The 15167-nt window shown below is 37.8% G+C and overlaps 1 protein-coding gene across 1 annotated transcript; it reads right to left on the bottom strand.

Moving 5' to 3' along the window:
* Positions 1-130: 130 nt before the first annotated feature.
* Positions 131-14551, bottom strand: KRR1 (KRR1 small subunit processome component homolog). The gene is made up of 10 exons (XM_035002112.1): positions 14441-14551; positions 11530-11702; positions 9314-9448; positions 9010-9135; positions 8835-8918; positions 7681-7737; positions 5768-5938; positions 3484-3561; positions 3284-3377; positions 131-607 (listed from the first exon to the last, which is right to left on the bottom strand). The coding sequence occupies exons 1-10, from the start codon at positions 14526-14528 to the stop codon at positions 465-467; spliced, it is 1149 nt and encodes a 382-aa protein (XP_034858003.1). The 5' UTR covers positions 14529-14551; the 3' UTR covers positions 131-464.
* Between the last annotated feature and the right edge of the window lie 616 nt (positions 14552-15167).

Here is a 15167-nt window from a genome sequence, read left to right as displayed (position 1 = left end):
CTCGTTAGCAATAGAGAGAGCACTACAAAATCTGCATTTATTTTGCTCAAAACCAAATGGTGGGACATGATTATATTTAAAGACTAACCAGTGGCATCAAACACTGGATTTGATGGATAATTACAATAGCCACATTCCAAAAATCTTTATATAAACAACCTAAAAATTACATCTAAAATCATGCTTAGGCAAAATACGCCAAAACAGGTTAGGTGCAATATATACAAAGACATATGTAGCACTTTCTAGCATAAAGTTTTCCAAAAACACACAGAGAATACAATAATTTATATTTATAAAGGACAGCTGTTTATATAAACACTGTTTTGAAGAATGACATAAACTCAGAAAAATGTGATCAGAGTATTCCTTCTCACATACAGGCTACTAATGCCCTAGTATCTCAAAATCCTTTACAAAAGGAGATAGCTTAAACGGTTCTCATCCAGGGTTTTTTTTTAATGTTACTTTTTCTTCTTCTTCTTTTTTTCATCTGCTTCCATTTTAAGCTTAACTTCTTCAGCTGAAAGAGCTCCCAGTTTCTTATTCTTGGCTTTCTTAACCTTCTCCTTGATGGCAGCCACATCAATTTTATTTTCAGTAGAAGCTAAACAAATTAAAATGATATATGTAATTCTTTATAGATTTTACCATAGAAAACATAAAGAATATGTATTTGGTACAATAATTTCAGAGTACTGTTAAAAGGTGAAAGGTCATGTTGTAAAATATAAAACACCTGCCTAAAATATAAAACAACTGCCTAAAGGAAAGTTAGACACTGAAGAGAAAACAAATCATAAAGTACTTTAAAAATACATTAGTGAAAGTACACATGAAAATGGCACATTAGGGAGCCTAGGTGGCTCAGTTGGTTGGGCGACTGCCTTCGGCTCAGGTCATGATCCTGGAGTCCCGGGATCGAGTCCCGCATCGGGCTCCCTGCTCAGCAGGGAGTCTGCTTCTCCCTCTCCCGCTCCCCCCTCTTGTGCTCGCTCTCTCTCTCAAATAAATAAATAAAAATCTTAAAAAAAATAAAAAAATAAAAAATGGCACATTAATAAAGGTACAAATGAAAATGGCACTATAGTTTAGCTTTTTAAACTAATTACTGAATTCAACAATATTAAAACTTCATTTTTCCCCTTAAATTGCATTTGAGATTAGTTTTACTTATATTCTTTCCCATATTTTAGAATTGCAAGAGTATTCATTAAAATGCCAATTTTCGGGGCGCCTGGGTGGCTCAGTCAGTTAAGCGACTGCCTTCGGCTCAGATCATGATCCCAGGGTCCTAGGATCAAGCCCCACGTTGGGCTCCTTCCTCAGTGGGGAGCCTGCTTCTTCCTCTCCCTCTGCCTGCTGCTCCCCCTGCTTGTGCTCTCCCTCTCTCTATCTCTATCAAATAAATAAATAAAATCTTTAAAAAAATAAAATAAAATGCCAATTTTCCATTCTGCACATTAAAATAACTTAAAATTACATTTCATGAAGAATATTAACATGCAGCCCCTCTAGCTTCCATAATTTTAATTAACTAATCATTAAGCTTTAGGTCAAAATCTACTTCATCTAATACCATACATAAAAACTTAAAAAAATAGGGGCACCTGGGTGGCTTAGTCCGTTGGGTATCTGCCTTCGGCTTGGGTCATGATCTCAGGGTCCTGGGATCAAGCCCCACATCGGGCTCCCTGCTGATGAGTCTGCTTCTCCCTCTCCCTCTGCCCCTCCCCCTGTTCATGCTCTCCCTCTCTCAAATGAATAAAATCTTTAAAAAAGACAACTTAAAAATAAAGTTTTCCAAATATTAGTTCAATGAATGACTAGTAGTACTTTATTTAACAAGGTTTTGGTAATAAAGACAATGATCTGAGAGTATTTGGAGATTCTCGTAACAGAACCCAACCATGGAATCAATGCCAAAAGCTTGAACAACGGAGAAAAAAAATGTAGGTTTTTCTCACCCTTTAAAGAGCAGTATTCAGAGCATAGGAGAATCACAAGATAAAACATCATCAAACTTCCCAGCAACTTGAGTAGAGATGTAGAGCCTTCACTATCATAAAATAGCTACATTTTTAATCATTATAAACGGAGATTAAAATGGCTACTAAACGACCTTCAAAGTAAAACTCACAGGCTCAGCAAACTGGAAATTATAATGACATTTTTAACTTTTACATAACCAATGATCTACATAGAAGAATACAGTATTTTTAGAGCTATTAACATTGATATAATTAATATAGGATATTAAAATAGTAATGTTATGTCTGGTTTTGACCAATAAGTCAGGTACGATAATGCCAGTGACCTCCCTCCCCTCACTGTGTCACTGGCTACTCTGGAAATTTACTTCAGGAAGAGTACAAGTGTTACTAGTGGGAAAGAAAATGCAGAAGAGGAAAGGGTAGATCAAATGAGGCTAGGGATAGAAAAGATACAAAACTTTTCTGAGTGTTTTTTTTTTTAATCTTAGAGCATCGAGGAGGGAAGGGCAGAGGGAAAGAGAAAATCCTCTAGTGAACTCCTCGCTGAGCACAAAGCCTGACGTGGGGCTTGACCCCAGGACCCAGAGATCATGACCTGAGCCAAAACCAAGAGCCAGCCGCTTAACCAGCTGAGCCACCCAGGTGCCCCACTCTGACTTTTTAATAGCTCCTAAGATCTTGTTATTTTGATGGTGTCCTTTAGCCCACGGTGATCAGAAATCCATCATAACAATATAGGAATCAAACTTTAAGCCATGGATCACATAAGTAAAGAGAAGAAAAGCATAACCTCTGATAAGCTCTTTCTGAGAGGCATGATAACAGAGCTCGGGGATCTCACTGCTTTAGTTACTTTTAAATCTATGGAAGATTCACTGCTCTAAGTTCATAGCTTTCACAACAGAGAGTCCTTCTCCAGCAGGCAGTCTGCCTCTCCCTCTGCCTGCCGCTTCCCCTGCTTGTGCTCTCTCTCTGACAAATAAATAAAATCTTAAAACAAAACAAAACAAAAAAAACCCCAAAGTGTCCTTCTCCAGCACAATCAGAGGTCAGGAGAGGACTGTCAATCCAGGACATTCTTAAATAGGCACTAGCTGCTAATAAATTATAGAACACCTCAGTGGTCTCGTCCCTAGGATTAGTGATTAATGAAATGTCAACAGAATTGATGAAAGATATAGTTATGTCTTTAGTTAACACTCAAAGAGATTCAGACAAATTCCCTATGGGTTTACTTTTCAGCTAACAGACTTTAACATCAAACCAATAATTGGAAAACAAGCATTTACCTTCCCTTGGTTTCACAACTGGTTTTTCCTTAGGTGGAATAAAAGCTTTGTTTCTTTCCTCTTGTCTTTTACTAAGAGCTTCTGCTTGTTTAGCCTGCATTATTAATAAGAAATACATTAATAACACAATTTATCATTAAACAGGAATTCAAATTTCTATGAACTGTGCTATTGATGTTGTGAGCTAGACACAGTCTTACCTTTATGGCTTCCATTTTCTGCCGCTTCTTTTGACTTGCCTTCAGAAAATATTCACCACTAGCCAATTCTTTATCAATCTGTTGAAATCAGTATTTACAATTACATCAGAAATAAGGTAAATGAGAAGTCATCCCTAAGAAAGGCACAATGTCCTTGAGGTAAAGACAGTGAGGTCAAAAATTTATGTTCAATTCATAAAGGCACTGACATAAAAAGGAGATGTGCTCTACGCTGAAGGGAATACAAGCAATAAGCATGGAGGTAGGAAAGAAGGTGATGTGTTCATGAAATATACAGCAGGCAGTTTTAGATGGGCTAGAAGATCAATGATTCAGAAAGGTGTGAGGAAACTAGAAAGATAATCTGGGGTAAGCTTGAAGAAACCTGAATGCCAGGTGAGAGGGTAGGCTATGATTTAGAAATGACTCCAGGTTTCTGAGAGAAAAGAAAGAGACCAAAGCAGCATTTAAAAGGTACAGAAGAAAGAAGAGATAAACACTTGAAATAAAGTATGGCATGCAAAATGAAAGGCAAGAATTGTTAGGATTTGGTGACTAATTCAATACTAATTAGAGAAAGCACTAGCTTATTCATTCAATATATAATTGACTTATCTCATACTTACACAGCATTATTATATCTAAGGCAATGTTTTAAAACTCTTAATAGTTACTAAGCTCTTTACAATTACTAATCATTTAATCCTCATTAACAATCCTTTGAAAAAGATGTTTTTATTATCCCCATTTTATGTATAGGGAAACTGAAGCACGGATGGGTTAAATAAATTGCCAGTCATGAAGCAAGTAACTGGCAGAGTAAGTCAACTGAGACATCACTGTTTTAAGAAGCTTAGCCATAGGGAAGAAAGATAAGACAATTATTAACTACAGGGCAGGGCCATAAGAAGTATACCAGGTGTTATGGAATGACAGTTGGGTAAATAAGATCACTCTGCTTTCCCCCAACAAACAGTTTCTTTGTTTGCTTCCCTTTACAGAATAGACCTCATGAACCAACAATTCCATTGTTTTATCACCATGATCATTACTTCTTTTTCCCCTCTGACCTTTCATCAAACCTCTGAAATTCAAACTCCAAATACAGGGCTATGGAAAAGACAAGACAGTACACAGAAAGGGATGTGTTTACATGCTGAGAACAAAGCACTAGTAGAAAAGAAAGACTTTAAGATACAGCCAAGGGAGGGAATCATGAAATAAGATCCCTCAAGAGACAGGCTCAAAGACAGAACTCAAAGAACAGGTAAAGAGAGAATTGGTTCAGATGGGGAAAAAATAATTATCGGTGAGAGAAAAGGAAGCTGAAGGAATTCTCACTTGATGGTCTTAAATATGTCCATAAAATAAGACGGACGTCATCTGCTAGGAGTGAGAGGGTGCTTCAAGACTTAAGAGGGCAGGGGAGCCTCGGCGGCTGAGTGGGTTAAGCACATGCCTTCCACTCAGGTCATCCTTCCCTTGGGCTCCCTGCTCAGCATGGAGCCTGCTTCTCCCTCTCCCTCTGCCTGCAGCTCCCCTGCTTGTGCTCTCATTCTCTCTGTCAAATAAATAAAATCTCAAAAAAAAGAAAAGAGAGAGAGAATTAAGAGGACACGCAGAATTACCAGACAATAGTGAGGATCTACCAGAGGTTGGAAACGTGAAATTATAGTGGATTTAGTCCAAAGATAAGATGTTCTCCAGCTATGTTTAGTAGCCACATTATGGGAAAGAAGCCAAATTTTAGGACTGATCAAGTTTGAGAGTTTTGTTGCACAGGTGTGAAAAGAAGGAAAAGGCAGCATACAAGAAACAGTGATGGACAAGAGAGAAAAGGAAATTTGGGGGAAAAAATGAAGCCAGAAAACAGGTGATAAAATGAGAGGCATTCATAACTTAGAAAAAGGATGGATGTGAGAATTTAAGATTTCAAAACTGGAGCAGTCATATAGCACATGGTCACAGGAAAGATGCTAAAGCAGCGTGAGAGCATTAAGGGTTAAATCGTTAAAATTTTTTTCATCCATGGAACAGGTACTGTGGCTATAGGAGCACAACTGACAGCAACCACCTAGACATAGTTTACACTCCTACTGTGAAGCCCCCACCCTCTGCGCTCACGCACTTAGCTCAAAATAAGCCTATTTACACTTACCTTTAGTTTCTTATACCTGGACACACACATACAAAGTCTACCTAAATTGCTCTCCATAAAGTTTCCAACAAAATAGATTAAAATGGTTTCCCCCTCACGTAAAGAAATTCAACATTTAATACTGACCTGACTTTCTGGCTGTGGTGGTGGGAATGGTGTGTACTCTTTCTTGACAGTTTTTTTCTTTGGTTCCTTGCGTTTATTCACATTCTTGTGCTTAAACTGTGGCAAAAATCTTTCCCAACTTTGTGATCTTAATTCAGAATCTTTTGCCAACTCTCGTTTAATCATTAAGGTCTTTAGTCATGGGGATATAAGAACAAAGTAAGAATTTTTAATTTTATAAGCCAAGCATTTGTCAAACTAAGACATTACAAATACTGTTCCTATAAATAATTCAATTAAAATGAGTAGTTCTTGGGGCACCTGGCTGGCTCAGTTGGTTAAGTGTCTGCCTTCAGCTCAGGTCATGATCCCAGGGTCCTGGGACTGAACCCTGCATCGGGCTCCCTGCTCAGCGGGGAACCTGTTTCTCCCTCTGCCTGCAGCTCCCCCTGCTTGTTTGTTCTGTCTCTGCCAAATCAATAAATAAAATCTTTAAAAAACAAAACAAGGGGCGCCTGGGTGGCTCAATCGTTGAGCATCTGCCTTCAGTTCAGGTCATAATCCCAGAGTCCTGGGATCAAGCCCCACATCAGGTTCCCTGATGGGCGAGGAGCCTGCTTCTCCCTCTCCAGCCCCCCCCCCCGCTGTGTTCCCTCTCTCGCTGTCTCTGTCGAATAAACTAAAAAAAAAAAAAAAATTTTTTTTAATTAAAAAAACAAATAAAAAACAAAACAAAACAAAAAAACCCGAGTAGTTCTTAATCTCCTCAGTAGGAGAAAACAATTCCATAAAAAAAAGTAATCTCAAACCAAGCATCAGAAAACCATTAGAAACTTAGATTAAATGCAGAACTGCCGGGTGCCTGGGTGCTGTCAGTTAAGTGTTTGCCTTCGGCTCAGATCATGATCCCAGGACTCGGGATCGAGCCCCAAGTTGGGCTCCCTGCTCAGCAAGGAGCTTGCTTTTCCCTCTCCTCTGCTTCGCTCCTCCCCCTCTCTTTCAAAAAAAAAAAGAAAGGCAGAACTGTTCAAATAAACTGAGATGACACTAATTCAGCTTTTCAACCATTAGTTCATTAAAACCTTTAAAATTCAACTTATTAGGAGGAGAGTTCTTAATTAGCAATGTTCCCTGAAAGCAGGAAGTTTTTGGTAGTACTTTAATTATCACAGGGAAAGAAAAAAGTAAACTTTCTCTTGATCAGATAAAAACAATATTCTCATATTTCTCCTACTCCATTTGAGTTTTGCACACATTGGGACATCAAAGGATGCAAACCAGGCATCAGATACAAGACAAGCTCTCTTTATCTTTAATGTCCCAAGGCAACTCAAAATCATTCTTTCACCCCAATCTAAGAGTGACTTCATAACTTCATCAAATTTAAGTGGACTGCTTAACAAATACCCCTCACAAAATAGTTCATTACAGCATGGTTACATTTCCAAGTATAATCATGAATGCTGTGCACACAGGGATTAACATCTCTCTCAAAGAGTTTCTAATTTGAGCGTTAAATAAAAAGTTTTAATACAATCTGAAATATCCCAGACTCTACCTAATAGAAAAAGGCAGAATTCTGAAAGATCACATCTTTAAATATAGTAATAGGCCCATCATCCAAGAAAACCTGATTGTTATCATCTACAACCAACTCTACGAAACTTACTGCCTTTGTATTAGAACTATGTCATACATTACAGGATCCCCCTTCAATAGTTTTCAGACTGCACACCACAGAAACCTAAGTCTCCAAGGATGTAACTACAGGACTAGGGTAGAGTTGAGTGGGCTGAACTCTACCTCTAATTTACCCTAAATACTTCTACTTTATCTATTTCTTGCATTAGGCTTCCATAAAAGATTTAATTTCAAGAAAGGTTTCTGTAGCTAAAAGAAGTCTGACAACCACTGTTAGAGTAATATAAACTCACTTTAATGTTATAAATTGGATGAATATTCTTCATAGTATCTAGGACTACTTTTCGAACCTGAAATTTGCAAAGAAAAATGAATTAGTCACAAAGATTTTAACTAAGTGCAACTAAGTGAAAGGGGATTAATATACTGCAACATATCCTATGAACCGAGCAATGACTACCAAATTGAATATAGTAGTTCCTTCAACTGCTTTGAGTGACTTCTAGATCTTTCGTAATAGTCAACCTCTCTTGGACGCAATGAAGTTTCTCAACTTTACTGCTAAAATATAACATATAGAACTAATACAACAACATTTTGGAACTGTGGAATTTAGGCAGAAGGCAGCTAGATTTAGAGTCAGAAAATACGTGCTCAAATAATGGGAATGCCACTTCATAAGGTAAAGTCCTGTTCCAGCTTTCTCATCTGTAGTATGGAAATAAAACTATCTCAAGGCTCTGCTGTGAAAACTAAATAAGATAATATAGTTAGACTTTACAAAACTATAGGGTATTCAATATACTTAAGTTATTATTGCCACATGAGAAAAGGGCAGATAACTTATGAGAAAGAGGTCTAACACATCTGCTATTATGAGTCCTAGAAAGCAAACAAGACCTCATAGCCAGATCCAGACAACCAAAGCAGTTAACAGAAACCAAAATTGCTTCACAGATTTTCTCATAACACTAAATCTGACAGATAAAAAAGTTCATCAATACATTAAATAAACATTCCAATAAAATTCAGACAAAAATATATATTTTAAAGATGGTTTCAGAATCTGACCTCTACTGGTTTATATAGGTTACTGCAAATGACAATTATCACCATTTAATTCTCTAATCACTTGAGCACATGTAACTATGTATTTCCCAAATGTGCTACAGACTAAAATCTTAAAAACCCACTTAAAATTTGTAGTGGAAAGAGGTATGATATGCAGACCTTCTAATTCGGAAATGGATACTCTTTAGTTGCCAAAGGTTGGCCATGTATGTTAGGATCTAGGAATGATGATTCCCTCAAACAACATGAAGCACAAAGTATTTACCAATGGGAAATCAAACAAAGCACATTCTATATTATCCAATGAACTCTTATAACCAAATTACTTAATTTGTTCTCTGCTGAAAATTCACAGAAGATAGTAAACAGTACTCACCTCTTTTAAGCCACTAAAAGGTCCAATGACTGAAACTGTGTTTCCCTGAACCATAATATAACAGTTTGTTAAGAGTTCCAAAGCCTATATCAAAAGAACAGTAAGTTGAAATTCAGTACACTGAAAAACTAATGACAGAGGAAGACACTTAAGTTTTTCACTGATAAAAAAGTACCTTCAATGTAGATCCTTTGGGACCAATGAGACGTTGTCTTCTTTTCACAAATCTTTCTTTATTTCTTACTAAAGAACCTATTTTAATGATGTCACATGCAACATCATCCTGAAGAATTCGTACTGCCTTTTGGAAAAATGAAGAAAATATTCCATCAATATTCTTTACAAATGCATTTATTTTCAAGGCCCAGGCTAATGAAATCGAAGCAGAAAAATGAAAACTCTAAGAGGGAAGGATGCAGTGCTATATGTTATCTCTAATGTTGACGCAAATAAAGCAAATTTTGTAATTCTAAATTTACCTGTTCAAATGAAACACTCCTTGCTAAAAGTTTTATTAGGTCTCTGGCCCTGATGATGATATATGGATCAAAAGTCTTCTTTGTTGTACACACAGTCATACTGCCCTCAATCAGGTCCAGGGTTGCATTAAGGTGCTGCAAAAAGGAAAGAGCAAATACACAATTGTCTAAAAATCACTTCAATTTTAGGTAATTATAGAGCCTATCCTAATCAAACTACTAATTACTGTAAATTAAGTTCTCATTCTATCAACTCCCTCCTTGAAGAAGCTGAGTAGTTGATATAAATAATGAATACTTGATTACTTTCATATTTCAAAGAATATAAGAAACACGCAACTGAAAGCATTATACGTACTTTAGGATACTTTGTACTTATTGGAATAAAGATTACTTCTAGTTTAAAAAATATGTATCAATGCAAATGAAGCCATACTTAAGACCTAGGGTAAAAATGTAAAGCTACATATAGCTCCCCTATCCTGGACCCAGCTCTGATCTGCCATCTGTTCCTTAAGGTGAGAATGGACTTTCCCTTTCAAACTTCTTTCTAATTGGTTTCTATTAGCTAAATACAAAGTCAAAACAAATTCTCACAGGTTCAGAAAGAAGCAATAACTGGAAAATCATGCATTAACTCTTAGTAGGAAGAACCAGATTTCTACAAAGCAAATTAAAATGTCATTTTCTGACTGGAGCATACTCTGAAGAGTATTTCAATGTAGTGAGTGATGAACAATTCAACATAAGGTTGGGTCTCTCTGAGTTTACAAGAGTCCAATCTCAGATACAGACAGCTGTAAAACAGCTTGCGGTTTGCTGAACCACCGTAATACCTAACGGGCACAAACAACTCCAGAGCAGTCACACAGTTGAAATATACATTTTATTTTATTTTATTTATTTTTATTTTATATCACCACCTAGTGTGTGCACATGTGCCCAAATACACACATATACATGAACCAAAAGTTTCATAAAATGAAACTTATCCTTACCATATGTGATACATTATTTTTTTTCTTTTTACTTATTTATTTTTTGGGTACATTCTTTTTTTAAAAGGCTCATTGTATCCACTAAATGGACTTCTTGCTCCACTAATGAATTTTAATCCACAGTTAGAAAAACAAAAACAAATATACTGTTCTAGGGAAATAGCAGCAACATACAAGGGAAAGTTGGCCACATCCCCATCTTTCATTTAAAATGAAAATTAAGGGGCGCGTGGGTGGCTCAGTCGTTAAGCGTCTGCCTTCGGCTCCGGTCATGATCCCAGGGTCCTGGGATCGAGCCCTGCATCGGGCTCCGAGCTCTGCGGGAAACCTGCTTCTCCCTCTCCCACTCCCCCTGCTTGTGTTCTCTGTCTCTCTCTGTCAAATAAATAAAAAAATCTTAAAAAAAAAAAAAATTGAAAATTAAGAAATCATCCAGGAACATGCCTCAACTTGAACTATACAGAAACATGGCAAGTATCACAGTATAGAATAGGCATCCTGAAACTTGGGAGTTCACAGTTGAGTTTCAGAAAGTCCATGAGATCCCTAAATTTTAAAGGTATGTGAATTTTTCAAAGTAATCTATTACTGACAAAATTAAAAACAAGTGGAATATAAGAATAAAGCTTAGGGCGCCTGGGTGGCTCAGCAGGTTAAGCGTCTGCCTTCAGCTCAGGTCATGATCCCAGGGTGCTGGGATCGAGCCCCACATCGGGCTCCCTGCTCAGCAGGTAGCCGGCTTCTCCCTCTCCCTCTGCTGCTCCCCCTGTGCTCTCTCGCTCTGTAAAAAAATAAAAAAATAAAATAAAATAAAATAATAAAATAAAATAAAACAAAAAGAATAAAGCTTATATTTAGGCTGTTTAAAATACCAAGGGAACCAGGGGTGCCTGGGTGGCTCAGTTGGTTAAGCGTCTGACTCTTGATTTCGGCTCAGGTCATGATCTAAGGGTTGTGAGAACAGGTGCCATGTTCACCGCAGAATCTGCTTGGGATTCACTCTCTCCCTCTCCCTTTGCCCCTCCCCCCAATCACTCATGCACACGACACTCTCACGCTCTCTCTCAAGATTTTTCTTAAACAAAAACAAAAAACAAAGGAACCAAATTAACCAGTTATGCCAGTACCTTAAAAAAAAAAAATCTATCAGCATACATACTTATTTAAAAGTAAAGGTATAAGAACAGAATCTCAAAGAAATATATAAAATGTGCATACATGTTCATTCAAGGCTTTCTGTACCAATGGCCAGCACTCTTTCAGGTAAGCCTCCCTATATTTTGGGAACAAAGTTGCAAAACTGCTCTCTTCCAAGAGTCCTCTGGGATTGTCCTCTTTGGAAAAAGCCGGTTCCTTCCAACCATCAGGAACAGTGAGGAGTTCTGATTCATCTGAAGAGGGGAAGAAACTTACACATAAGATTTTAGCCTTCTTTTGGACACTTTTTTGCATACATTTACATGCTTCCCAATACTCTCCTTGTAGTTCCTGTTCCTATGCTCTTTAGTCAACAAAGAACATGCCTCGGTCATTATCATCAATACACTGTATTAAAATTAACTGCAGATACTTCAGCCTCGTAAGACAAAGTTCCTTAAGGGCAGGACCCTCCTTGGATCCACAGTAATTAGCATAAGCCTGACAGACAGTGGGGTACTCCAGAAACTTCTATTGCATTAAACTATTAAAGATCCAAATACCCCTTGGTTTACATGACTATTTTCAATATAACCTTTTAGACTTTCCTGAATTGCAGCCTTGTGTGTGTATATATATATATACATGCATATGCATATATATTTGTGTTTGTGTGCACACACACATATACTTTCAGTTACCAATCACTGGTACAGGGTTTTAGACTTTCCAAAGAGTTTTCATATGCCTTATTTCTGTATACACCTTCATGACAACTGTGAAAGGTAGTAGGAAGAACCAGTATTATTTTCCCCGTTTTATAAAAGACATTCAGTCCAAAAAGATGAGTGACTTGTCTAAGGGGACACAAAGGTGATTCAGTCTAGGTCTCCTTTTAATAAAACAAAATGTCTCCTAAGGGCCATATATGATCTCCTACATCATTTATTAAAACTCCTGGTCCTGGATTTTAGGAATCTCTTAAATCTAACAGCTATGCTTTAATTCCGTACTCCTCAAGGGTATGACCCACAGGCCTGCAGCATCAGCATGAACTAGGAGTTAGTCAGAAATGCAGTTCTTGGACTCCAACTCAGACCTACCAAATCTGAATCTCTGGAATGAGCCCCAGGAATCTGTGTTTTAATAATCTCATCAAGAGATTCTTATGCACACTAAGTCTGAGAAAAGGGCCTTTGTTAAACTTGCTTGTAAACTTGCTTCTCTTTCTTATACTCACATCTACTTTGTTATTTCTGGTTCAAATCACAGAGAATTAGCTAGTCTTCATACATCACTTCCCAATATCCTTAAAAAAACAAAACCCCTCCAATTCTGTAACTGTGATTACTTAAAATGTTTATCTTACCAAGTTTCTACCCAATTTAAACACTTCAGTGGCTACAAATTAAAAAACAAAAACAAAAAACCTAGCAAAGAAATACACAGGAGTTTTACAATAGAGGAAGTGCAAATAGCCCAAAAAACATGTGAAAAGATATGCAACCTCACTACTAATAAGGAAAATTCAAATTAAAACCCCAACCAGACACCATTTCATACTTACCAAAATGACAGAAATTCAAAATGCAGATAATATCAAGTGCTAGTGTGGATGTAGAGCAGTAAGAATTCTCATCCACTGCTAGTGGAAGTGTAAACTGACACAACCCCTTTGGGAGTGATTTACCATTACCTGCACATACCCTAACTTTCATGGATTCCAGTCCCACTTACATAATCTGAAGAAAACTCTTGAACATGCAAACCAGGAGATACACAAAAAGATGTTTATAGGAGCATTGTTTATAACAGCAAACAATGGGAACAATCCAAATGTCCACCAACAATAGAATGATAATATAAATAAGTGTATATTCATAGAAGAAAATCTCATCAATATCAAATGAAAAGAATAAACTACAGCTACAAGTATCACCTTGACTCAGTAAGAAAAACAAAGTTTAGCCTAAGAAGCCAGAAGAATGTCTACAGCGCTCTTGCATTCATATAAAATTCAAAAACTGACAAAATCAAACCACTTCATGCATAGGTGGTAAAGATTATGCAGAGAACAGAAGATCAAAACGATTCAGGATGGTTACCTCATGTCCTGTAAAGGAAAAGAATTATGATCTGGGAGGTGCTCCTAGGGGGGTCGGGAGTATGGTAATGCTTTTTCTGCGTAATGGTTTTGAGTGCTCCTTTCTCACCTGTTGTGTTTATTCTTCAAACTGTACACAGACTGTACTCTATGTTACATAATTAAAAATAACAGAACTCCTTTAATACTTCCCTAATGCCTACAGAATGTGAGTTCAAGGTTTATAACACTTCCAATAAGACTGGTTGCTCGGGTCTTGAGCTACTTCTCTAGCCTCTCTTCCTGTCATTCATACTGAAGAAAATGTATAAAACCAGACTACAAAGGAAGACAGCAATTTACAAGTAGGGCAGTCTAAAATTAGAGTACGAGTCGTGTCGTCTAATATTTTAGCGGTTTGACGAACAGCAATGATGATAATGTTACAAAATTTCACTAACGGACAAACTAGCGTTAAGAACACGCCAGACACCTCCTTCTCCTATCTGTCTCACTCCTTTATTATCAGCGTTCACTCATATATACAACGACCTCCTATTCCTACCCCATTCCATCCCTCATTTTGTCAACGACTTCCAGCCACCGCCACGAGCGTTAAGATCCTGCGGCGCCCTCCACGATTTCTTAATCCTCTTCCTTTGACAGAAAACAAACTCTGCAACATCTTTACTTTGAAAAGCCTCTAGCAAAAGCGGTTAGGAACACGTGGCTGGCACCATACCTGCCAGTCGGTCCCGCAGGCTTGGCCATCATCCCCAATCCTCAACAATGGTAGGTACTCAACTTCACAGAACACACTAAGGCAGCGTTACACGTCCCCAGCCAGCGGAAGAAAACAATCATAACTCAATATCCTAATATCAGGTTTCAGTTCTCATTCAACCTTACCTCGGTTCTCCGGCTTCGGCTTCTTGTTACGAAATAATTCACTTTTCCCGTCCGCAGCGGCCGGCCCGTTGAAGGAGGAAGACGCCATCTTCAAATTGCTTCCGGTGTTACCGGAAGTGGAACTGTTCTTAAATCCTACCGGATTTTAGTCCTGAAAATCTGTCTATTCAAATTGAGTTCCGTAGAACTTAGACGCGATCTGCGCCATCTCCGTGCGTGCGTACGCTAAAGCCCGCGCTATTTGCACAAACTACAAGCGTTTCTCCTGCGTAGCCAATGAAGAGCCGGAGACGTCTTTCCCAGGATGCATGGCAACCACGGAGTTTAGCTGCATGCTGGGAATTGTAGTCCAGGACTATGGGCAAAGGGGAGCCTGTCTTACCCGTAGTTTTCTCTTGGTCCCGGTATCTTACTTAGGACCCCGAACTCCAGAGTTTGGCTATATTAGCGCAATCGGTCTATCCTTGATGTCACTCAGTCATTCATTTGATAATATTTATGTGACTGTCAAATAAGTGCTAGGTCTAAATACGAAAATACATAATCCTTGACGGCAGGGAGTGACAGTAATAGCTAACATTTATTGTGAAACTACTTTTCGCCGGCACTTTATCTGCATTTCTAATTCTCAAACAACATTAAAACAAACAAAACTCCCTAATTTGATAATTTTTTGTAGGATAATTTTTAAAAGTCTTTGTTTCTGGTGGTAATTTCCTAGAGTCTT

Source organism: Mirounga leonina, unplaced genomic scaffold (assembly GCF_011800145.1).
Source record: "Mirounga leonina isolate KUSES-001 unplaced genomic scaffold, KU_Mleo_1.0 Mir_126, whole genome shotgun sequence".
In the NCBI taxonomy this organism is placed as follows: Eukaryota; Metazoa; Chordata; class Mammalia; order Carnivora; family Phocidae; genus Mirounga; species Mirounga leonina.
This window is presented reverse-complemented; position numbering and strand designations above follow the sequence as displayed.